General features: G+C 40.0%; 1 protein-coding gene across 2 annotated transcripts in view; it reads right to left on the bottom strand.

The window, feature by feature from the left end:
* The window catches only part of ttc13 (tetratricopeptide repeat domain 13), a 36,285-nt gene that overhangs the window by 6,937 nt on the left and 3,522 nt on the right, over nucleotides 1-25,826 (bottom strand). The window contains exons 2-21 of one of the 2 annotated variants that reach the window (XM_060913922.1): nucleotides 16,145-16,245; nucleotides 15,871-15,946; nucleotides 15,723-15,793; nucleotides 15,566-15,631; nucleotides 15,402-15,494; nucleotides 13,614-13,730; nucleotides 13,340-13,450; nucleotides 13,063-13,145; nucleotides 12,818-12,959; nucleotides 11,049-11,223; nucleotides 10,799-10,955; nucleotides 10,538-10,668; nucleotides 8,634-8,766; nucleotides 8,403-8,495; nucleotides 8,028-8,111; nucleotides 7,859-7,943; nucleotides 7,592-7,701; nucleotides 6,648-6,783; nucleotides 4,612-4,691; nucleotides 3,780-3,858 (exon numbers count right to left, since the gene is read on the bottom strand). In XM_060913922.1, the coding sequence (XP_060769905.1) occupies nucleotides 3,780-3,858; nucleotides 4,612-4,691; nucleotides 6,648-6,783; nucleotides 7,592-7,701; nucleotides 7,859-7,943; nucleotides 8,028-8,111; nucleotides 8,403-8,495; nucleotides 8,634-8,766; nucleotides 10,538-10,668; nucleotides 10,799-10,955; nucleotides 11,049-11,223; nucleotides 12,818-12,959; nucleotides 13,063-13,145; nucleotides 13,340-13,450; nucleotides 13,614-13,730; nucleotides 15,402-15,494; nucleotides 15,566-15,631; nucleotides 15,723-15,793; nucleotides 15,871-15,946; nucleotides 16,145-16,245 (2,123 nt within the window). The remainder of the gene's footprint in view (nucleotides 1-3,779; nucleotides 3,859-4,611; nucleotides 4,692-6,647; nucleotides 6,784-7,591; nucleotides 7,702-7,858; nucleotides 7,944-8,027; nucleotides 8,112-8,402; nucleotides 8,496-8,633; nucleotides 8,767-10,537; nucleotides 10,669-10,798; nucleotides 10,956-11,048; nucleotides 11,224-12,817; nucleotides 12,960-13,062; nucleotides 13,146-13,339; nucleotides 13,451-13,613; nucleotides 13,731-15,401; nucleotides 15,495-15,565; nucleotides 15,632-15,722; nucleotides 15,794-15,870; nucleotides 15,947-16,144; nucleotides 16,246-25,826) is intronic. The other variant, XM_060913923.1, reaches the window with a different exon arrangement.

Here is a 25,826-nt window from a genome sequence, read left to right as displayed (position 1 = left end):
ACAACAGGCAATCACAGCAGCTTGGTGAAGTTCTAAATCACATCGGTGTCAGACCTATGGGCCTACCCCCCCCTCTTTTTTCCTCGGATCTGCATCACTCATTATTGATCTTTAGCACTCCCAGTTGACGGAAATCCGTCGTAGCGACGGAAAACTTTAATCCATGCATAAGGTTTCCATGATTCGCAAATCTTCACATTCCGTTTTTATTTGTTTTAACAGAGTGTCCTAACTTTTTTGGAATTGGGGTTGTATTTCTTTTCATACCTCCATCAATCTCACGCTGCTTTCTGTTTAATTTCCATCCCTCACGTTTCCTCTCATTGGCTTCGGCTCATTATTCAAGGCCTAAGTTGAATATCATGAAGTTATCACACCTTACCTAAATATGGCATAACTTTTTTTCCCCCCTCTGCTCCTCTCTCTCTTTCATCCTTCCATTAGAACCATTCGATTTTTGCTTCTCCTACATCTTTTCAGATAGATGGTCATAAAACTTGTTAGATGCCTTGAACTCATTAGGCAACTGAGATTCACTGTTCGCACTCCTTTATCTTACCCTTCTATTCTTTCGTTCCTCCCATCATCATCTTTCACTTTTCCTCCCATTGGCTTCCGTTCATTTTTCAAGGACTAACTGCTGCTAGAGATTAAAAGCTAGAACCACCAATGTTGGTAAACGTCTCAAGATTATGGTACCTTACAGAAATACAGCAGAACCTTTTCTTTGCTCCTCTTTCTTGCTCTCTTCTCATCCCTCCATCCTTCCATTAGAACCATTCGATTTTTGCTACTCCTACATCTTTTAAGATAGACGGTCATAAAACTTAGTAGGTGGATTCAACTCATTGAATGTTATGTCGGAATAACATCGAATTTGTTATTCCGACATCTTTGAAAGTCGTCACACGAAACTCAAAAGTACAACACTTAACTGTTTTCATACGAATGACCCTCATCAATTTCACCCTCCTATTCTTTCATTCATCCCTCCATTCTTCCATAGCAATCCACTGATTTTACTACTCTTAGGGGTGTTCACACGGCACATATTTGCATCGATGCTGCACCGATGTATTTTGTTGCGATATATCTTATACCGGTGTAAATTTTGTGGAGCGTTCACGTCACAAACCTGCTTACTATAGAGAAGCGTGTTAGCACCGGTGCAGCCCCACTTGCGTTCACACAGCAGTTTTTGCGACCGTGCTCTACGATAGTAATAATGCGGAAATGAAATATGCGCATGCGTGAAAATGTACTTCCTTTTCCTGGTTGCCATGGCATCACCAAGCGCTGGGAAAACAATGTGGATGAAGACATCAGTGTTGCCAGATACTGCTGACGTTTTCCAGCCCAAAATATGTTCAAATCCGCAAAATGCACTTAAAACCGCCCAATCTGGCAACACTGGAAGACACGCAGTTCTGTTGTTGTTGATATTCGCCATTTTGGAAGCGCAAAATACAACCCTGATTCCAAAAAAGTTGGGACAAAGTACAAATTGTAAATAAAAACGGAATGCAATGATGTGGAAGTTCCAAAATTCCATATTTTATTCAGAATAGAACATAGATGACATATCAAATGTTTAAACTGAGAAAATGTATCATTTAAAGAGAAAAATTAGGGGATTTTAAATTTCATGACAACAACACATCTCAAAAAAGTTGGGACAAGGCCATGTTTACCACTGTGAGACATCCCCTTTTCTCTTTACAACAGTCTGTAAACGTCTGGGGACTGAGGAGACAAGTTGCTCAAGTTTAGGGATAGGAATGTTAACCCATTCTTGTCTAATGTAGGATTCTAGTTGCTCAACTGTCTTGGGTCTTTTTTGTCGTATCTTCCGTTTTATGATGCGCCAAATGTTTTCTATGGGTGAAAGATCTGGACTGCAGGCTGGCCAGTTCAGTACCCGGACCCTTCTTCTACGCAGCCATGATGCTGTAATTGATGCAGTATGTGGTTTGGCATTGTCATGTTGGAAAATGCAAGGGCTTCCCTGAAAGAGACGTCGTCTGGATGGGAGCATATGTTGCTCTCGAACCTGGATATACCTTTCAGCATTGATGGTGTCTTTCCAGATGTGTAAGCTGCCCATGCCACACGCACTAATGCAACCCCATACCATCAGAGATGCAGGCTTCTGAACTGAGCGCTGATAACAACTCGGGTCGTCCTTCTCCTCTTTAGTCCGAATGGCACGGCGTCCCTGATTTCCATAAAGAACTTCAAATTTTGATTCGTCTGACCACAGAACAGTTTTCCACTTTGCCACAGTCCATTTTAAATGAGCCTTGGCCCAGAGAAGACGTCTGCGCTTCTGGATCATGTTTAGATACGGCTTCTTCTTTGAACTATAGAGTTTTAGCTGGCGACTGCGGATGGCACGGTGAATTGTGTTCACAGATAATGTTCTCTGGAAATATTCCTGAGCCCATTTTGTGATTTCCAATACAGAAGCATGCCTGTATGTGATGCAGTGCCGTCTAAGGGCCCGAAGATCACGGGCACCCAGTATGGTTTTCCGGCCTTGACCCTTACGCACAGAGATTCTTCCAGATTCTCTGAATCTTTTGATGATATTATGCACTGTAGATGATATGTTCAAACTCTTTAGAATTTTACACTGTCGAACTCCTTTCTGATATTGCTCCACTATTTGTCGGCGCAGAATTAGGGGGATTGGTGATCCTCTTCCCATCTTTACTTCTGAGAGCTGCTGCCACTCCAAGATGCTCTTTTTATACCCAGTCATGCTAATGACCTATTGCCAATTGACCTAATGAGTTGCAATTTGGTCCTCCAGCTGTTCCTTTTTTGTACCTTTAACTTTTCCAGCCTCTTACTGCCCCTGTCCCAACTTTTTTGAGATGTGTTGCTGTCATGAAATTTCAAATGAGCCAATACTTGGTATGAAATTTCAAAATGTCTCACTTTCGACATTTGATATGTTGTCTATGTTCTACTGTGAATACAATATCAGTTTTTGAGATTTGTAAATTATTGCATTCCGTTTTTATTTACAATTTGTACTTTGTCCCAACTTTTTTGGAATTGGGGTTGTACCAGGATGCAAATTATGCAATGCCCGTATGTAATCAACTCTCCTCACACGTAGCGAGTCTACCCCTGTAGCGTTCAGACGTCCCATTTTATATCGGTGCTGCCCCGCAAACTAGCATTTACTCCGGAGTAAATTTCTTAAACCACCTCCCGAGCAGGGTTAGATTTTCACCGGTTTAAGCAGCTTTCAGGGGCTACACCGCTATAACTTTGTACCGTGTGAACACTCTACCGGGGCAGCCCCGGTGCTACACCGCAGTAAAAGTTGCTGTGTGAACACCCCTTTTGACTTTTAAGGTCAAACTTATGTGGATTCAACTGCTGAAACAAAGCACATCCTTCCTTTACCTTAGCTATCATTTTGTATTTTTTTTGCCTTGCAAGCTTCGCTATTTCCTTCAGGAAATGGAAATCTCGTTAAATTTAATCTTTACACTAATAAATAATGTCAATTCACTCCAACCATAGTGCGTTTTATTTCTGAACTTTCCAACAAAACATATGAGATCCAACGTGATGTTATTTACAGGCAGATTTGGTTTTGAGTTAGCGAGGTTCGGATTCAACGTTTATTCACGGGACCCAATTCAAGAACTCGATCACAAGTAGAACAGCTTTGGTGATGGTGCTGGAACGTCATAGTCCCCTGGCCGTCCACAGAACTCACTCCGAGAACCGATTTTTTTTTATTTTTAAAATCTCGTCTTTACCTTCCCAGATGGAATTCTGCCGACGACTTCTTTCCCGGTGGCCATCAGAGCTCCCATCACCACTGAGTAGGCCACGATGCTACACACAAAGAAATTTCACAGACTTATTCCCATCACACAAACCTGTACTGATAGATTCCTGAAATACTCTATTAAATATGGTCAAATTAAAGCTGCAATATGTACGTTTGTATATCTCTAACTTTTAAAGACACTTCAAAAAGGCAAAAATATGTGGTTCACAAAACTAACATATAAAAAAAAAAAAGGAAAAAGTCATTTTCATATTTCATGCTCATGTTGACAATTTTTCTGGCCCAGAAACGAGCTCCGCCCCCAGTCAGAACAAACCTCTATTTTCATCTTTGCTCCTTTTTCTTTAAAATGCAACTGAGGAGTGTGTATTTTGAGCAAACGATCTCGAGAAGGCTCGTCTGGATATGCAATGGAAACTGCTCTAAAAGTGACACATGGCTCCTTTAATGAAACAATCAATACGCATGCAGGACTGAGGCTAATCACTTTGTCGTACAGTTGAACTCAGCTGACTGAAATGGCTGTGGGAACCTTTAGATTAGCCTAACAAAACTTTTGGCACCCCCCCATGAAGTCCAAATGACATTTAAATGAGTACTTATGAAGGGTTTGTTTTTAGAGCTATACTGTTGTTTGAGAAATAGTCATAGAGCCATGTTTTAACGCTACTGATGTGTGCTTTATTCCTATCAAAGACTGGATGGTAGCAAAACCACACTCGGTATCGTTCATGAGAGTCGACAGCTAGCTGCTACGTGTGACATGTAGAAGGAACCTCTGTTCAACACATCCATACCTGGAGCCTCGAGACAGGGGCATGAGGTTACAGAAGTAATACACCAGAGAGAGGACGAGGTTACACACCGCATCCGAATCCTGCACAGACACATGGTGAGTGAGGACAAGAGAGAGAGAGAGAAATGTCATATGACCTTTTTACAGCCAATGGATGCCAATCTTTTCTATAAAGAGAGAGAGAGAAATGCAAAGAGAAAAGGTGAGACACAAATGGGAGGAGCAGAGAAAGTGAGATGGGGAAAGAAACGAGAGAGAGAGCAGTGTCATGCGACCTTTTTACAGCCAATGGATGGCAATCTTTTCTATAAAGAGAGAGGAAAACGCAAAGAGAAAAAGTGAGACAGGGAAAGAAAAGAGATAGAGAGAAAAATGCAAAGAGAAAAGGTGAGACACAAATGGGAGGAGAGAAAGTGGGATGGGGAAAGAAAAAAAGAGAGAACAAACGAGTGAGAGCGAGAGAGATGGAGAGACGCAGAGAGAGCATGTGAGAATGAGATAGATGGAGAGAGTGAGTGAGAGAGAGAGAGAGAGAGAGAGACAGGGAGAGAGGAGAGACAGAGCGCGTGTGTGACAGTGAGACAGAGAGAAAGCAAGCGTGTGAGAGTGAGAGAGGAGAGAGACAGAGGGAGAGAGCATGTGAGATTGAGCATGCGTGTGTGAGTGAGAGAAAGCAAGCATGTGAGAGCGCGAGAGAGAGAGAAAAAGAGCATGCGAGATTGAGCGTGCGTGTGAGAGTAAGAGAAAGCAAGCGTGTGAGAGCAAGAGACAGAGAGAGAGAGCGCGTGCATGCGTGAGATAGAGAGAGAAAGCAAGCATGTGAGAGCGAGAGAGCGTGCGTGCATGAGAGTGAGATAGAGAGAGAAAGCAAGCGTGTGACAGCGAGAGACAGAGAGAGCGTGCGTGCATGCGTGAGAGTGAGACAGAGAGAGAAAGCAAGCATGTGAGAGCGAGAGGCAGAGAGAGAAAGAGCATGTGAGAGAGTGTGTGCGTGCGTGCATGAGAGTGAGATAGAGAGAGAGAGAAAGAGCATGTGAGATTGAGCGTGCGTGTGAAAGTGAGAGAGAGAAAGCAAGCGTGTGAGAGCGAGAGACAGAGAGAGCGAGAGATAAAGAGCATGTGAGAGAGCGTGCGTGCGTGAGAGTGAGACAGAGAGAAAGCAAGCGTGTGAGAGCGAGAGACAGAGAGAGAAAGAGCATGTGAAATTGAGCGTGCGTGTGAGAGTTAGACAGAGAGAAAGCAAGTGTGTGAGAGCAAGAGAGAGCGAGAGCATGTGAGATTGAGCGTGCGTGAGAATGAGAGAGAGAAAGCAAGTGTGTGAGAGCGAGAGACAGACACACAGACAGGAGAGAGCATGTGAGAGAGCACAAGTGCATGAGAGCGAGAGACGGAGAGAGAGCGCGCATGTGTGAGAGTGAGATAGAGAGAAAGCGTGTGAGAGCGAGACACACAGACACAGACAGAGGAGAGAGCGTGTGACAGAGCATGAGTGAGAGATGTTGAGCATGTGTGTGTGAGAGAGAGAGAGAGAGAGAGAGAGAGAACGAATCAGAAAGCAGGGAGTGTTTATAGTGCGTTTTATTCTGGAACAATAAAAAGTTACGGCACTGATGTCATTCTTTAATGAATGGCAAATTGTACTTGTTACAGTCCGCTGTAGTTTAAGAGGAATAAAACACTTCGGGACGTGCTGTAGGAGGAAACTAACCAACGTCGTGGCGGTTAGAGAGACTCCACTTCATCACGCCACGCTGTCGTTGATTATTTTCCGATAACAGCATGACACACACGGCGTTTGATCCAGCTATCGAGCTTCACTTTCCGCGCACTCTCGAACACCTTTCGCGAGTCGCACATCCATGCGAGTTTGTCTTAATAATAATAATAAACAATAATAATAACGGATTGATCTTTGCACTCTGTGATAATTTGAAGTGCATTTTCGTTTTCTTTTTATTGTTTTGGCAAAAATGCCCTTTCACCACTTTGACGATACTCGGAGACAGACAGACAGACAGACAGCGTAAGACAACGCACCCCGAGCTCAGAGGACAGCATGAGCGCTTTGCCTTTAGCCGTCAGATCTTTATAAAGAGCCTCGATCTCGGACTGGTACTGCTGTGTCCTCTCCTCTGTGGTCTGAGTCTCCACTGAAAACAGCATGTTTCCCACCCTGTACACACACACACACACACACCATTTATTGAACTCCGTCTCTGAAGCATCACAAACACCACATCATTACTTCATATCTCCATGTAAATAAACAAAAACATACCCAAGTTGATTATACAGCCTAATTCTCTCTCCCACACACACCCATGCCTTTCCTTGTTTTTAATCCAAACCCACACACCCTAATTGAGACCCACTCAGTGTGTGCGTGCTGTTTTTATAATCCATAATGACAGCATGAAAAAACATCAAATCAATACGAATCAGACATCAACAGCTCGAACGTGCGTGGGTGCGCGCGCATGCTCTCTCGGATTACGATGATATTCTAAACACAGCCGGCACAACTTTCCCCGCACGAGATCTGGTCACGTTGCACCGTGATGTGTCGAGTTTGGAGAGAAACCCGACACACCCCTGCACGGGGAATTCAGGCTCAGTGTTTTGAGATGTTTTGGAAGAAGAACTAATAAGATTAGAAGAATGACCTCGTGGAACCCATGAGAGAGTGTTTGAGCTGCTTTTGTGTCTCTTTAGAAAGACCACGGGGTTTGAAATTTAAGACAATTTAAGACTTTTTAATGGCCTTATTTTAGGAAAATTAAATTTAAGACTTTTTAAGGACCCGCGGCCACCCTGCAACTCAGACACTCTTGGGTTGTTTTGTTTCCCCCCCGCCATAATGAGAATTTGAATAGTGCTAGTGTTACTAAAAAAAAAAAATTTTTTATTAAGAAAAACTAAACATGTCCAGGAAATGGATGGAAAACTAATATTGGAAAGGTGAGGAAGGAGTGATGGCTGACCGGTCTCCGGTGATGGTTATGGTGAAGCCGTCGTACTCCGTCCCGGGATCCTTCATACTCGGGACCTTTGAGTTGACCGTGAAGCCGTCTCTCGTTTTACTGTTGAACTGCTTTAGAGAGAGAGAGAGAGAGTTCAGACTGCTAGCTATGACATTTAAACTCTTATTAAGCTGGAATATCTGGTCATGTGACCTTTCTGGGTGAATACACGTGCATTCCCCCCCCCTCGACATTTTCTGAGCTGGGCTTCTAAAGGAATGCTGTTACCTTCATTATAGGCAGCAGGTCCTCCACTTTGTTCACATTCTCCAGAGCCTGTTTCACTTCCTGCACTCCTCGTGGATTATACGCGCTGAACACGAGTGAGTAAGGGTGTTAAACTGGTAGGATGCTCTCCATCATCATCAGGGCAAGGTATGACGTTGCGGCCGCTTACCTGTGATAGACCAATATCCTGTCTTTGATGAAGTCCAGGATGCTGCTGAAGTATTCCATATATCGGATGTTGATGATCTGGCCCCTGAACGTCAAAACGCACGCCATACAGGGTTAATACGAGACCAACACTAAAACGTGAACATGCTCGTGCACCTCAGCGTAGGGCTGGGAACACGACAATATAATATCCATGCTTTTGAGATCTCAAGTACTCTAAAATGACAGAAAAGGGTAGTGGGGTGTGGATACAAAGCTGATTTCTGGACCAGACGTAATCGTCAACGGTATCCTGAAATGAACCAGTTCAAACTGGTCTATAATGCGATCTGCTCATACAGAGAGTGTCGGATATATCAAGTGCGTGCTGTAGCACCTGATAAGGTTGATGTGGTTATTAAATCCTCTGCTCAGGCTCCGTTCAGGCATCTGGTCCAACCACAGAACAGGCTGATCTGGATCAGCGATCCTACACACACACACACACACACACACACACACACAATTAGATATCTGAGATACCTGATACCTACTCTAGAACAGGATTCTATCATTGAAAATAAATAAAAAGAGTTCATTTGCATGTATTTCTTTCCGAAAGCAGTACCTCCTCCATTTAACAGCGATGTCGAACATGTCTCTCCACTGGAGCTGCCTGGTTTTGCCGTTGACGCGCACTTTGGAGTTACTCCACGTCCGCTGCATCGCCTGCATCACCTCGATGGTGGCCAGACCCATGGCTTTATACAGACGGACAGATTACGTGAGTCATTACATTCTTCCACCTGTATCTTTGCAAACAAGATGGATGTTTAAACAAAGAATAGCTACAAGTAGTAGGCTGATCATTTCTACCAATTCCCACTAAAAATTATTACACCTGTTACAGGGGTTCACCAAATTATTACACCACTTACAACACCAATTATTAGAGGGGTTCACAGATTATTACACCAATTATTACACAAATTACAACACCAATTCATCAATTATTAGAGGGGTTCACCAATTATTACACCAACTGACCAATTACTACACCACTTACAACACCAATTCACCAATTATTACAGGGTTTCACCAATAATTACACCAATTATTACACCAACTGACCAATTACTACACCACTTACAACACCAATTCACCAATTATTACAGGGTTTCACCAATTATTACACCAACTGACCAATTACTACACCACTTACAACACCAATTCACCAATTATTACACCAACTGACCAATTACTACACCAACTGACCAATTACTACACCACTTACAACACCAATTCACCAATTATTACAGGGTTTCACCAATTATTACACCAACTGATCAATTATTACACCACTTACAACACCAATTATTAGAGGGGTTCACCGATTATTACACCACTTACAACACCAATTCACCAATTATTACACCAACTGACCAATTACTACACCACTTACAACACCAATTCACCAATTATTACAGGGTTTCACCAATTATTACACCAACTGATCAATTACACCACTTACACCACCAATTTGAGGGGTTCACCGATTATTACACCAATTATTACACAAATTACAACACCAATTCACCAATTATTACAGGGTTTCACCAATTATTACACCAATTATTATACCAACTGATCAATTATTACACCACTTACAACACCAATTCACCAATTATTAGAGGGTTTCACCAATTATTACACCAACTGACCAATTACTACACCACTTACAACACCAATTCACCAATTATTAGAGGGTTTCACCAATTATTACACCAATTATTACACCAACTGATCAATTATTACACCACTTACAACACCAATTATTAGAGGGGTTCACCGATTATTACACCACTTACAGCACCAATTATTACAGGGTTTCACCAATTATTACACCAATTACTAGAGGGGTTCACCGATTATTACACCAATTACAACACCAATTCACCAATTATTACAGGGTTTCACCAATTATTACACCAATTACAGCACCAATTCACCAATTATTAGAGGGGTTCACCAATTATTACACAAATTCACCAATTATTACACAAATTACTATACCAAATCAATTATTAGAGGGGTTCACCAATTACATCAATTCACCAATTATTAGTCCAAGTCACCAATTATTACACCCACTACACCAATTCACCACTTAGAGGGGTTCACCAATTATTACACCAAGTCAATTATTAGAGGGGTTCATCAATTACAGCATCAATTCACCAATTATTAGTCCAATTACGAAGTATTACACCAATTACAACACCAATTCTTACACCAATTATCAGAGGGGTTCACCAATTATTACAGGCGTTCACCAATTAATGCAGGGGTTCACCAATTCGTACACCAATTATCAGAAGGGTTTACTAATTAATACAGGGGTTCACCAATTATTACACAGGTTCGTGTGAATTTTGCTCCTGTCTGGTTACTGTGTCCCCCCCCCCAAGCTATTATTAAACTAAACAGTACAGCTTTGTTTCCTATCAGGCAGCACATGGCGACAGGACTGACCTCTGTGGACGCGCTGGTTGGACAGGAACCCTGATGTGTTGTACTGCATGAGCATGCCGAGATGATCCGCCGTACAGATCAACTTCTGCACCTCTGGAGAGTAACTGTCAAAATCCTGAGGTAGAACATCCCTTAAAAATAAAGGATCAAAACCCACACGGACACACATTATTGCTTGAGGATGGGCGCCAAAACAAATGCAAACACTGAGAAAATAAATAAAGCCACTATTCTACACCAGGTTTCCAAAACCAAACCCACTTTATGTGCGGCTGCAGTCCAGGTTGCTCTTCGTAGTCCTCGATAAGGAAGGGCAGATTTTTAGCCCAGTGGTTCTTAAAGTTCCCCGGAAGATCCTGATCCACGTTGTATTCTGCGACGGGGATGTCCAGGTGAGAGTGCAAATATCGAGAGTACTCTGGAACAGAAGACGTTCAGGAGTTAACGGACCTCGAGGACTTGCTCTTTAAGGCGTTTTGTATAAATAAAATGATCACCAGACGCAGGTCACCTCTGAGGTATTTGACTTTGAGATATTCCGAGCTGGCTTTCTGGCCCAGCAGCGGATCGTTGAGCATGACTTTTGTCTGAGCCTTGATGCCTTCGTAGAACTGTCCCATGGCCACGTGGCTCAGGCCCTTCATGTACTGACACACCTCGTTATACGGCTCCAGCTGCAGGCACCTCTGCACCATAAACGACACACCGGAGTGCAATTCAAACACACTGTTCTAGATCTAAAGGGAGCGATCTTTCACGCTTGTGGGTTTGATCCAGCGAATTGCGTTTCTCAGGAAACCGAAATCTCTTAAATTGCGTATATACAACCCCGATTCCAAAAAAGTTGGGACAAAGTACAAATTGTAAATAAAAACGGAATGCAATGATGTGGAAGTTTCAAAATTCCATATTTTATTCAGAATAGAACATAGATGACATATCAAATGTTTAAACTGAGAAAATGTATCATTTAAAGAGAAAAATTAGGGGATTTTAAATTTCATGACAACAACACATCTCAAAAAAGTTGGGACAAGGCCATGTTTCCCACTGTGAGACATCCCCTTTTCTCTTTACAACAGTCTGTAAACGTCTGGGGACTGAGGAGACAAGTTGCTCAAGTTTAGGGATAGGAATGTTAACCCATTCTTGTCTAATGTAGGATTCTAGTTGCTCAACTGTCTTAGGTCTTTTTTGTCATATCTTCCATTTAATGATGCGCCAAATGTTTTCTATGGGTGAAAGATCTGGACTGCAGGCTGGCCAGTTCAGTACCCGGACCCTTCTTCTACGCAGCCATGATGCTGTAATTGATGCAGTATGTGGTTTGGCATTGTCATGTTGGAAAATGCAAGGTCTTCCCTGAAAGAGATGTCGTCTGGATGGGAGCACATGTTGCTCTAGAACCTGGATATACCTTTCAGCATTGATGGTGTCTTTCCAGATGTGTAAGCTGCCCATGCCACATGCACTAATGCAACCCCATACCATCAGAGATGCAGGCTTCTGAACTGAGCGCTGATAACAACTCGGGTCGTCCTTCTCCTCTTTAGTCCGAATGACACAGCGTCCCTGATTTCCATAAAGAACTTCAAATTTTGATTCGTCTGACCACAGAACAGTTTTCCACTTTGCCACAGTCCATTTTAAATGAGCTTTGGCCCAGAGAAGACGTCTGCGCTTCTGGATCATGTTTAGATACGGCTTCTTCTTTGAACTATAGAGTTTTAGCTGGCAACGGCGGATGGCACGGTGAATTGTGTTGTGATATTATGCACTGTAGATGATGATATGTTCAAACTCTTTGCAATTTTACACTGTCGAACTCCTTTCTGATATTGCTCCACTATTTGTCGGCGCAGAATTAGGGGGATTGGTGATCCTCTTCCCATCTTTACTTCTGAGAGCCGCTGCCACTCCAAGATGCTCTTTTTTATACCCAGTCATGTTAATGACCTATTGCCAATTGACCTAATGAGTTGCAATTTGGTCCTCCAGCTGTTCCTTTTTTGTACCTTTAACTTTTCCAGCCTCTTATTGCCCCTGTCCCAACTTTTTTGAGATGTGTTGCTGTCATGAAATTTCAAATGAGCCAATATTTGGCATGAAATTTCAAAATGTCTCACTTTCGACACTTGATATGTTTTTTATGTTCTATTGTGAATGCAATATCAGTTTTTGAGATTTGTAAATTATTGCATTCCGTTTTTATTTACAATTTGTACTTTGTCCTAACTTTTTTGGAATCGGGGTTGTATATAAACAGTGGCTGACGCTTGCCTTGAAGTTGCCGATGGCGTCCTGCAGGCTGCCGTGATGATACAGCATCATCCCTCGGAGCTGGAGAGACTGAAGGTGATTCTGATTCAGCAGTAGAGCTTTCTGGAAACTCTCCATGGCGCTGTCAAAATCCCCCAACTCCCTACACGTGTATACATCAAGGCAGGTGTTTAATCATAACCGTTCCTGATTGCACAGCAAGACCAGGAACATGAGCAGCAGGTGCTTAAGTGGGTGTGTGTTACCTGTATGCCTGAGCCAGGCTTTTGTGTGCGTCGATGAAGTCCGACTTCAACTTCAGCGCTTCTTTAAAAGTCTCAATGGCCTCCTGTGTGCAGAGAAACAGCATTTTTTTTAACTTGCAGAACCTGGGGGTGGAGCCGGACCTCATCCAACTCCTCCTGCGCTGTAGAGCACCAACCCGCACACTTAACACACATCCTGCGAGCTGCAGGTCCGACTCCATCCCTGGGGCAGTCTGTTCTGCAGTGAGGAGTTAACCCGTACATGAGGCGTGTTTACCTTAAGCAGGCCCCTGTGGAAGAAGGTGAGGCCTTTATAGAGCATGGCAATTGGCTGACTCCTCTTCAGCTCCAGAGACTGCTGGAAGTCCTCCATAGCAGCGACGTAGTCCTGAACACACCACACGTTCAGATCACTCCTGTTACTATTTCTACAGCAAAGCAAATTACATGCTGCAATTTTTCCAAGAGCTTGTGTGTGTGTGCGCGCTGCTACAGCCATCGATGTGCTGGTTCAAACGTGTTATCAAACGCTCCAGAGTGCGTGTGTGTACCTCTGAAATAAAGAGGAGGGTCCCTCGATGGCGGTAAAGTCGTGCCGAAGGTTGCAGCTGGATGGCTTTAGTGAGGTCACTCAGAGCTTCACTAATCCTTCCGAGAGGAGAGAGAATCTACATTCACACACACAAATGCAATAACACTATTACAGATGACAAAATATATATAAAAGTAAATTATACAGTGGATAACAGTGTAGGCTCAGTGAAGGAGGCGTGGCCAGTGTGTCACAGTTAAAGAAGTGTGGTGTGTGTGTGTGTCAGGCAGTGAAGGAGGCGTGGCCTCTGCAGGAGGCATAGCCTGTCAATTTAGGAGGCGTGGCCTGTGTGTATCAGTTAAAAAAGTGTGGTCTGTTTGTGTGCGTGCGTCTCAGTCAGTGAAGGAGGCGTGGCCTCTGTCTCAATTAAAGAGGCATGGCCTGTGTGTGTGTCTGTGAAGGAGGCGTGGCCACTGTCTCGATTAAAGAGGTATGGCCTGTGCGTGTGTGTCAGTGAAGGAGGCGTGGCCTCTGTCTCAATTAAAGAGGCATGGCCTGTGTGTGTGTGTGTGTGTCAGTGAAGGAGGTGTGGCCTCTGTCTCAATTAAAGAGGCATGGCCTGTGTGTGTGTCTGTGAAGGAGGCGTGGCCACTGTCTCGATTAAAGAGGTATGGCCTGTGCGTGTGTGTCAGTGAAGGAGGCGTGGCCTCTGTCTCAATTAAAGAGGCATGGCCTGTGCGTGTGTGTGTGTGTGTCAGTGAAGGAGGTGTGGCCTCTGTCTCAATTAAAGAGGCATGGCCTGTGTGTGTGTGTCTGTCTGTCTCTGTGAAGGAGGCGTGGCCTCTGTCTCAATTAAAGAGACATGGCCTGTGTGCGCGCGTCAGTGAAGGAGGCGTGGCCTCTGTCTCAAAGAGACAAGGCCTGTGTGTGTGTGTGTGTGTGTGTGTGTGTGTGTGTGTCTCTCTGTGAAGGAGGCGTGGGCTCTGTCTTAATTAAAGAGACATGGCCTGTTTGTGTGCGTCAGTGAAGGAGGCGTGGGCTCTGTCTTAATTAAAGAGACATGGCCTGTTTGTGTGCGTCAGTGAAGGAGGCGTGGCCTCTGTCTCAAAGAGACATGGCCTGTTTGTGTGTCTCGCTCTGTGAAGGAGGCGTGGCCTCTGTCTTAATTAAGGAGACATGGCCTGTGTGTGTGTGTGTGTGTGTCTCTCTGTGAGGGAGGCGTGGCCTCTGTCTCAATTAGAGAGACATGGCCTGTGTGTGTGTGTGTGTGTGTGTGTGTGTGTGTCAGTGAAGGAGGCGTGGCCTCTGTCTCAAAGAGACATGGCCTGTTTGTGTATGTCTCTCTCTCTGTGAAGGAGGCGTGGCCTCTGTCTTAATTAAGGAGACATGGCCTGTGTGTGTGTGTCTCTCTGTGAGGGAGGCGTGGCCTCTGTCTCAATTAGAGAGACATGGCCTGTGTGTGTGTGTGTGTGTGTGTGTGTCTCTCAGTGAAGGAGGCGTGGCCTCTGTCTCAAAGAGACATGGCCTGTTTGTGTGTGTGTGTGTGTGTGTGTGTCTCTCTCTGTGAAGGAGGCGTGGCCTCTGTCTTAATTAAGAGACATGGCCTGTTTGTGTGTGTGTGTGTGTGTCTCTCAGTGAAGGAGGCGTGGCCTCTGTCTCAGTTAAAGAGACATGGCCTGTTTGTGTGTGTGTGTGTGTGTGTGTGTGTCAGTGAAGGAGGCGTGGCCTGTGCGTATCAGTTAAAGAGGCACGGCCTGTTTTTGTGTGTGTGTCAGTTAAAGAGGCGTGGCCTGGCCTGTCTGTGTACCTCCGCTCTCTGTTCGTACACCTCTGGGCTGTTGGGCTCCAGTGTGATCACTCTGCTTAACTCGTACAGAGCCAAGTCAGCGTTCTTTATGTCCTAATGCAAACAAAGCGGAAGGTGAAGCATCTCCATCACCTCTCTTCAGAAAACTGAACACACCGTCTTACCTGTAAGCTCTTTTTCCCGTAGGCTATCCCTCTCCCGTACATGGCACTGACCAGCTCTGGATCTCCCTGATCAACACCCAACAATCACTCCTTACTTTATAAAGAAGAAATCAAAACTAGACGCAATGGTAAGCGAGTTCGAGCGTACAGAACTGACCTGCAGGAGCAGGGAGAAGTGTTTGATCGCTTCATCGTAAAGCCCGTTCCCGATGAGGACGTATCCTATGGCTGAGAGCCAGCACAGACTCACGTCAGTACATCATCGCATACGCGAGAAAGAGAGAGAGAGAAAGAAAATGGCATACCGAGCTCCTCGTTGGTGTTGTAGTCTTCGACGGGGAACGGAAAGCGGCGCTGCTCCACAAACAGCTTGGCCTGGCTCTGACAACATAAACACACACACACACAAGCTCCAAAAGTTTGCATCTCCTATCGTTTGACACAAGCCACCAATTCAACACGACAACGCAAAACCAGCTCAGACGACAGACGAAGAGTCTGGTTTATTTTAAAAATAAATAAAAATCCACAAGCATATACGTATAGAATACACAGGCGGCGTCACACTCAGCTGCTCACCAGAATCTTCTCTGCGTTCAGAGAGAAAACCGACTCGCAGGCCGCGCTGCCGCCGCCGCCGTCCTCACAGTCAGGATCCTCCAGCTGGAGAACGTTGGGTTCTGCAAGACAGAAACAAAAAAAAAAACGCTCTCGCGTCATCGATATTCATCAGCAATGCTGCTCGAACTGCTGATACGATTGTCTCCGTGTGACGTCAGAGCGGCACACAAGCACTCGCGTCTCACAGGCCGAACAGAAACACAACAAATTAGCACCAGAACAACTCAACATTTCAGAAGAAATATATTTCACGTGCTTCACCATGGAGTTTCCCCTGAAAACACAACTCCAGCTCCTCATGCACCCACAGCATACTTGCCAACCCTCCCGATTTCGGCGGGAGGCTCCTGATTTTAGCCTCCGCCTCCCGATCGTATTTGTTAAAAACCGGATAATCTCCCGGTTTGGGGAAATCCCTACCGCCGAGTTAAAAATACTCCCGATTATGTCCAATCAGAATCGTATGAGAAACACTGCTGACATCAACTGATTTTTAACCAATCGACGAACAGAACGACAGTCACTTCTGTAATGTAGGATTCACCCAGGCTGTCCGACATTTTTTTTTACAAGCAGTCATTCATCATGGCGACTAAACCCAACACCAAACTCCAGAAATATGAACGCAAATACCAGGTTGCATGGGAGAATGGATTTCCATGGATAAGCAAATGTTCGACCAGCCACACCAACGCATTTTGCAAGGTAAGACTACAAAGCGATTCATTTATACCAGGGCTTTTCAAAGTGTGGGGCGCACCTCCCCTAGGGGGCGCCAGAGTTCTTCGGGGGTGGCGCAATGTGAGGAAAAATAAACCAGAATAAGTTACTATTGCGGACATTTAGCGAACTTCAGCTAGCCTTTACCAGAGACAAAATGGATCGATTTTTAGTACCTAAAGCTACAGTGAGTGAGGAGACAGAGTCTGGGCCAAGCAAAAAAAGAAGGAAGTATGACCACGATTATTTAAAGTTTGGATTTTCATGGACTGGATCTGAAGATGCTCCACTGCCACAGTGTGTTGTCTGCCAAGAGGTGCTAGCTAACGATGCTATGAGATGATGTGTAAAACAAGATGTTTTTTTTTAAAAAAGCACAGATGTTTAAAATGTGTAAAAAATGTTTTAAAAAAGCACAGATGTTTAAAATGTGTAAAAAAGAGGTTTTCAAAGAGCACAGATGTTTAAAATGTGTAAAAAAAGGTTTTAAAAAAGCACAGATGTTTAAAATGTGTTAAAAAAAGAGGTTTTAAAAAAGCACAGATGTTTAAAATGTGTTAAAAAAAGAGGTTTTAAAAAAGCACAGATGTTTAAAATGTGTAAAAAAAGATGTTTTAAAAATAGCACAGATGTTTAAAATGTGTAAAAAATGTTTTAAAAAAGCACAGTTGTTTAAAATGTGTAAAGAAAGATGTTTTAAAAAAGCACAGATGTTTAAAATGTGTTAAAAAAAGAGGTTTTAAAAAAGCACAGATGTTTAAAATGTGTAAAAAAAAAAGAGGTTTTAAAAAAGCACAGATGTTTAAAATGTGTAAAAAATGTTTTAAAAAAGCACAGATGTTTAAAATGTATAAAGAAAGATGTTTTAAAAAAGCACAGATGTTTAAAATGTGTAAAAAAAAGATGTTTTAAAAATAGCACAGATGTTTAAAATGTGTAAAAAATGTTTTAAAAAAGCACAGATGTTTAAAATGTGTAAAAAAGAGGTTTTAAAAAAGCACAGATGTTTAACGTGTAAAAAATAGGTTTTAAAAAAGCACAGATGTTTAAAATGTGTAAAAAAGAGGTTTTAAAAAAGCACAGATGTTTAAAATGTGTAAAAAAAGGTTTTAAAAAAGCACAGATGTTTAAAATGTGTTAAAAAGGTTTTAAAAAAGCACAGATGTTTAAAATGTGTAAAAAAAGATGTTTTAAAAATAGCACAGATGTTTAAAATGTGTAAAAAAATGTTTTTAAAAAAGCACAGATGTTTAACGTGTAAAGAGGTTTTAAAAAAGCACAGATGTTTAAAATGTGTAAAAAAAGGTTTTAAAAAAGCACAGATGTTTAAAATGTGTTAAAAAAGCACAAATGTTTAAAATGTGTAAAAAAAAGATGTTTTAAAAAAGCACAGATGTTTAAAATGTGTAAAAAAAGATGTTTTAAAAAAGCACAGATGTTTAAAATGTGTAAAAAAAGATGTTTTAAAAATAGCACAGATGTTTAAAATGTGTAAAAAAATGTTTTAAAAAAGCAGATGTTTAACGTGTAAAGAGGTTTTAAAAAAGCACAGATGTTTAAAATGTGTAAAGAAAGATGTTTTAAAAAAGCACAGATGTTTAAAATGTGTAAAGAAAGATGTTTTAAAAAAGCACAGATGTTTAAAATGTGTTAAAAAAGCACAAATGTTTAAAATGTGTAAAAAAAGATGTTTTAAAAAAGCACAGATGTTTAAAATGTGTAAAAAAAGGTTTTAAAAAAGCACAGATGTTTAAAATGTGTAAAAAAAGGTTTTAAAAAAGCACAGATGTTTAAAATGTGTTAAAAAAGCACAAATGTTTAAAATGTGTTAAAAAAAAGAGGTTTTAAAAAAGCACAAATGTTTAAAATGTGTTAAAAAAGAGGTTTTAAAAAAGCACAGATGTTTAAAATGTGTAAAAAAGAGGTTTTAAAAAAGCACAGATGTTTAAAATGTGTAAAGAAAGATGTTTTAAAAAAGCACAGATGTTTAAAATGTGTAAAAAAAGATGTTTTAAAAATAGCACAGATGTTTAAAATGTGTAAAAAAGAGGTTTTAAAAAAGCACAGATGTTTAACGTGTAAAAAATAGGTTTTAAAAAAGCACAGATGTTTAAAATGTGTAAAAAAGAGGTTTTAAAAAAAGCACAGATGTTTAACATGTGTAAAAAATAGGTTTTAAAAAAGCACAGATGTTTAAAATGTGTAAAAAAAGGTTTTAAAAAAGTACAGATGTTTAAAATGTGTTAAAAAGGTTTTAAAAAAGCACAGATGTTTAAAATGTGTAAAAAATGTTTTAAAAAAGCATAGATGTTTAAAATGTGTAAAAAAGAGGTTTTAAAAAAGCACAGATGTTTAAAATGTGTAAGATGTTTTAAAAAAGCACAGATGTTTAAAATGTGTAAAAAAAGGTTTTAAAAAAGCACAGATGTTTAAAATGTGTTAAAAAAGCACAAATGTTTAAAATGTGTAAAAAAAGATGTTTTAAAAAAGCACAGATGTTTAAAATGTGTAAAAAAAGATGTTTTAAAAAAGCACAGATGTTTAAAATGTGTAAAAAAAGATGTTTTAAAAATAGCACAGATGTTTAAAATGTGTAAAAAAATGTTTTAAAAAAGCACAGATGTTTAACGTGTAAAGAGGTTTTAAAAAAGCACAGATGTTTAAAATGTGTAAAGAAAGATGTTTTAAAAAAGCACAGATGTTTAAAATGTGTAAAGAAAGATGTTTTAAAAAAGCACAGATGTTTAAAATGTGTAAAAAAAGATGTTTTAAAAAAGCACAGATGTTTAAAATGTGTAAAAAAGAGGTTTTAAAAAAGCACAGATGTTTAAAATGTGTAAAAAAAGGTTTTAAAAAAGCACAGATGTTTAAAATGTGTTAAAAAAGCACAAATGTTTAAAATGTGTTTAAAAAAAGAGGTTTTAAAAAAGCACAAATGTTTAAAATGTGTTAAAAAAGAGGTTTTAAAAAAGCACAGATGTTTAAAATGTGTAAAAAAAGATGTTTTAAAAATAGCACAGATGTTTAAAATGTGTAAAAAAGAGGTTTTAAAAAAGCACAGATGTTTAACGTGTAAAAAATAGGTTTTAAAAAAGCACAGATGTTTAAAATGTGTAAAAAAGAGGTTTTAAAAAAAGCACAGATGTTTAACATGTGTAAAAAATAGGTTTTAAAAAAGCACAGATGTTTAAAATGTGTAAAAAAAGGTTTTAAAAAAGTACAGATGTTTAAAATGTGTTAAAAAGGTTTTAAAAAAGCACAGATGTTTAAAATGTGTAAAAAATGTTTTAAAAAAGCATAGATGTTTAAAATGTGTAAAAAAGAGGTTTTAAAAAAGCACAGATGTTTAAAATGTGTAAGATGTTTTAAAAAAGCACAGATGTTTAAAATGTGTAAAAAAAGGTTTTAAAAAAGCACAGATGTTTAAAATGTGTTAAAAAAAGGTTTTAAAAAAGCACAGATGTTTAAAATGTGTAAAAAAATGTTTTAAAAAAGCACAAATGTTTAAAATGTGTAAAAAAAGAGGTTTTAAAAAAGCACAGATGTTTAAAATGTGTAAAAAAATGTTTTAAAAATAGCACAGATGTTTAAAATGTGTAAAAAAAAGAGGTTTTAAAAAAGCACAGATGTTTAAAATGTGTAAAAAAAAGAGGTTTTAAAAAAGCACAGATGTTTAAAATGTGTAAAAAAGAGGTTTGAGCAATTCCAGCGTTATGGACGTGACACTTGAACTCAAAATGGCAACAAATGACCCAGTGCATGTTTTATTGTCTCCCAGTATTTAAACAGGTGTTGCATATTTTAAGGCTGTACCATACTGGAGAAGTGATAGAACAAGAACAATTCCCATAGTACATCTAGGGCATGCCAGAAAATGCCAATAAAAGATGCGTTATGGATGTGACAGAAAAAGTATCACTTTTCTTGGGTGACTGTACATTTTTATCAAACTCTGTGAAATTGTAAACCTAATGTCGAAATGGAGATATCCATTTGATAGAGGGGTCCAAGGTGAATATTAAAAAAATCTTTGTTTAAAATATTTTGTATTTCATGCAGAGTTTCGGAAGGAAAAGTCAGCGTTATGGATGTGACGAAATTCCGTTATGGATGTGACGCGTCTGAAATAGACATGGCATATGTTTAGAAAATCAGCAATTTAACCACCATAACCCTTTGAAAAACTCTCTAAATATCAGCTAAAACTATCAAAGTTCTTAAATAATATTTAGGATGGCTATTGTTTTGCTGTTTTGTGGATTTTAGCATACATTTCTGTGGCTTGTGGCAATAATATAGAATTGTACATGATCAAAGCTGATTTTAGCTTGGGTTTTACATTATAAGAAAGAAAGACTGACAGTGACATATTAGGTTGGTTACAAATTGGTTCAACTTATTCACATCTGTAAAATACAGGCCTAGGTGATATCTCTGGGAGTGGTTTTGATGTATTACATGTTGCTTTATTTTTGCATGGTGAGGTTGACATTTACATGGAATTGCCCGTTTTCAAAAAGCACGGATGTTTAAAATGTGTAAAAAAAAAGAGGTTTTAAAAAAGCACAGATGTTTAAAATGTGTAAAAAAAGGTTTTAAAAAAGCACAGATGTTTAAAATGTGTAAAAAAGAGGTTTTAAAAAGCACAGATGTTTAAAATGTGTTAAAAAAGGTTTTAAAAAAGCACAAATGTTTAAAATGTGTAAAAGAGGTTTTAAAAAAGCACAGATGTTTAAAATGTGTAAAAGAGGTTTTAAAAAAGCACAGATGTTTAAAATGTGTAAAAAAAGGTTTTAAAAAAGCACAGATGTTTAAAATGTGTAAAAAAAAGAGGTTTTAAAAAAGCACAGATGTTTAAAATGTGTTAAAAAAGGTTTTAAAAAAGCACAAATGTTTAAAATGTGTTAAAAAAGGTTTTAAAAAAGCACAGATGTTTAAAACGTGTAAAAAAGAGGTTTTAAAAAAGCACAGATGTTTAAAACGTGTAAAAAAGAGGTTTTAAAAAAGCACAGATGTTTAAAACGTGTAAAAAAAGAGGTTTTAAAAAAGCACAGATGTTTAAAATGTGTTAAAAAAGAGGTTTTAAAAAAGCACATGTTTAAAATGTGTAAAAAAGAGGTTTTAAAAAAAGCACAGATGTTTAAAATGTGTTAAAAAAAGGTTTTAAAAAAGCACAAATGTTTAAAATGTGTAAAGAAAGACGTTTTAAAAAAGCACAGATGTTTAAAATGTGTAAAGAAAGACGTTTTAAAAAAGCACAGATGTTTAAAATGTGTAAAGAAAGACGTTTTAAAAAAGCACAGATGTTTAAAATGTGTAAAGAAAGACGTTTTAAAAAAGCACAGATGTTTAAAATGTGTAAAGAAAGACGTTTTAAAAAAGCACAGATGTTTAAAATGTGTAAAGAAAGACGTTTTAAAAAAGCACAGATGTTTAAAATGTGTAAAGAAAGACGTTTTAAAAAAGCACAGATGTTTAAAATGTGTAAAGAAAGACGTTTTAAAAAAGCACAGATGTTTAAAATGTGTAAAGAAAGACGTTTTAAAAAAGCACAGATGTTTAAAATGTGTAAAGAAAGACGTTTTAAAAAAGCACAGATGTTTAAAATGTGTAAAGAAAGACGTTTTAAAAAAGCACAGATGTTTAAAATGTGTAAAAAAAAGATGTTTTCAAAAAGCACAGATGTTTAAAATGTGTAAAGAAAGATGTTTTAAAAAAGCACAGATGTTTAAAATGTGTAAAAAAAAGATGTTTTCAAAAAGCACAGATGTTAAAAATGTGTAAAGAAAGATGTTTTAAAAAAGCACAGATGTTTAAAATGTGTAAAGAAAGACGTTTTAAAAAAGCACATATGTTTAAAATGTGTAAAGAAAGATGTTTTAAAAAAGCACAGATGTTTAAAATGTGTAAAGAAAGATGTTTTAAAAAAGCACAGATGTTTAAAATGTGTAAAGAAAGATGTTTTAAAAAAGCACAGATGTTTAAAATGTGTAAAAAAAAAGATGTTTTCAAAAAGCACAGATGTTTAAAATGTGTAAAAAAAAGATGTTTTCAAAAAGCACAGATGTTTAAAATGTGTAAAAGAAAAAAATTAAAATGTGTACAACAACCATTTTTTTTTAAAATATGAATGGAACATTAAGTATAGCAACAACAAAAATTGTAAGGGGGGGCGCTGTAGTTTATTTGCTCTCTGAAGGGGGGCTGACTCTCCCACACTTTGAAAACCCCTGATTTATACCAATTATTCAACTGCGATTCAATTATCCCAATCTTACGGTGGGGTAAAAGCAGGTAAATTACATATTCTTCCAAACTACAAATCGGTCATTCATTCACACCCTTTTATGCAAATTCTTAATGTTCTCTTATTTTTTAATGAAAAACAGTTGATCATTTGTACGTGTGTATGTAACAAGTACTAATGAGACACTGAAATTATCTCAAGATTTATGTTTTGTATTTTTTCGTAGTAAGAAGTATAATTAAATTGCATATACAGTACGATCTGCACCTCTGTATAAACGAAACATTTATCGTATTGAAATGTTTTTAACTCTTGAGAATTTCTTTTTGCGGGTGCGTCGCAGAAATTTTATTCTTAGCGCGATTTTGAATTTATGTTTGAAAGTTTTAAGTGAAACTATAAAGATTCTTCTAAAGCGTCGCTTGTGTTGTTTTCTGTGGGTCTCTGTATGGATACGATATTCAGAGTTTTCAGCTCAAAAGCTGATTTAAGCAGTAGGGTGCATCAGTTGCCCTCACTTTCATAAAATCTGATGCGTTTTTGTTCGGGTGTTCCTTTTCACCAATAAAGACATCCTGTAAAATTTTTTGACCATATTCAAGTGTCTAATGGTGGCACCATGAGCTTCATTTTTTTGCCAAAAAACGCTTATTTTATGTTTTCGCGTAAGGTTTGAATCACAATGTTGGACTCCATTTATTGATTTCTTGTGACCCGGAGATCATGTTAAGAACCTTTGCAAGGGATTGAGAAGCATTAATGTGATTCATAATACATTTGTATTGTTTAAAAGTAGTTGAACAATGATTCAATGAACAGCTAAAACTCAAACTGTGCTTGATAATATATTTAGAATATGGACTAAAAATGTGGATCTAAGATATTTGGTATACTCTATAAGGTGCCAGAATCTCATCTCATCTCATTATCTCTAGCCACTTTATCCTGTTCTACAGGGTCGCAGGCAAGCTGGAGCCTATCCCAGCTGACTACGGGCGAAAGGCGGGGTACACCCTGGACAAGTCGCTAGGTCATCACAGGGCTGACACATAGGTGGGGTTTACATTAGACCGTATCAGCGGATCATCAGATTAACGTTTTTAAAATGATTCGCGTGCACACAGCAACACCAATACACGGATACGCTCGGCTCCGCAGGCATCCTGCGCTCCAAATCACTCCGCCCTGAACAGCGAGTGCCCTCTGGAGGGTGCGCACTCCGGCCCTGCGCAGCTCACAGAGCGCGCGAGTGAAGTGCACGAGCAGTGATTCGGGACTGAGCCGCTGTGTGTGTGATCCCAGCGCATATCACTTACCACTTGCAAGTGGAAGGATGGCAAGCCTAAAGACAATCATAACTACACAATGGGCAGTATTTGCATCAGTATTTGCAGTATTTTCATACTTTTATACTCTTTAATGAAAGGTGATACAAGGCGGAAGTCCGCGCCGTTTTTCAGCAGTCGCGTCACATGACCAACGCCAGCGAATCAGGAAGGTGGATGTCACAGTGACGTTGTCCAATGACGACGCCAGCTAGAGCTCAGCACAGCGTATCCGCGTATTCTCAATGTTTACACAGCACCGGACCAGACACGATCTGGATTGAATACGTGGACCCTGGCGGATTCCCGTTTCCCGGCGTTTTAATGTAAATGGACAGTGCATCCACGAAGAAAACGAGACAGATACGGTCTAATGTAAACTTGGCCATAGACACAGACAACCATTCACACTCACATTCACACCTACGGTCAATTTAGAGTCACCAGTTAACCTAACCTGCATGTCTTTGGACTGTGGGGGAAACCGGAGCACCCGGAGGAAACCCACGCGGACACGGGGAGAACATGAAACTCCGCACAGAAAGGCCCTCGCCGGCCACGGGGCTCGAACCCGGACCTTCTTGCTGTGAGGCGACAGCGCTAACCACTACACCACCGTGCCGCCGGTGCCATAATGTTTCATGAAAAGTGATTGAAATTTTGTCATAAAATAGCAGCTTTTTCCATAACTTTGAGTTCCTGGTGCCACCATTAAACTTTTGAATTTTGTCAAAATATTTCACCCAGTGTGTTTTCTTACCAAAAGGAACATGAAAACAAAAATGCATCATGATCGGAGGAACCTTTCATTTTTAGGGGGCAACTGATGCACCCTATTAAAGCCTCGGTCACAACCGGACGTACGATTTTTTGGCCGTGCGATTTTTGGCGTTTCCCAAATCGCTGCGCTTTTTTTTTTGTTCGTGGAGAACGTAGTTGTGGTGACCATGAAGGAGTAAGATCACCGCGCACCCAACGTACAACCCGGAAGTCGAACGTGCGTACCATGCACGAAATCTGAGGCTGCTCGGACGTACGGCTGTCGCTTCATTTGTACAGCCAACGCACCTTCAAACGTGCACTAATCATACTGACCGTGCGTTCCATGCAGGCTTTGTATGAAGGTTGCAAGAACTGCGCAGGATCTGTACGTTGTACGTACCAACGGCGTTCGTTTGTCGCACTGCGGCGATTGGAGAGGGTTTTATATATATATTTCAGCATACTTTGGTTTCTCACTGTGAAAATGGCAATCCCTCCGCAAAGACTTCGTCTCAAACTCCTGGCCTGCTGGCCACTGTCGTGGTCTTCATCCTCCTCCTCACTGCTCCTTGTCCTCTCTCTCTCT

Source organism: Neoarius graeffei, chromosome 2 (genome assembly GCF_027579695.1).
Source record: "Neoarius graeffei isolate fNeoGra1 chromosome 2, fNeoGra1.pri, whole genome shotgun sequence".
NCBI lineage: Eukaryota > Metazoa > Chordata > Actinopteri > Siluriformes > Ariidae > Neoarius > Neoarius graeffei.
This window is presented reverse-complemented; position numbering and strand designations above follow the sequence as displayed.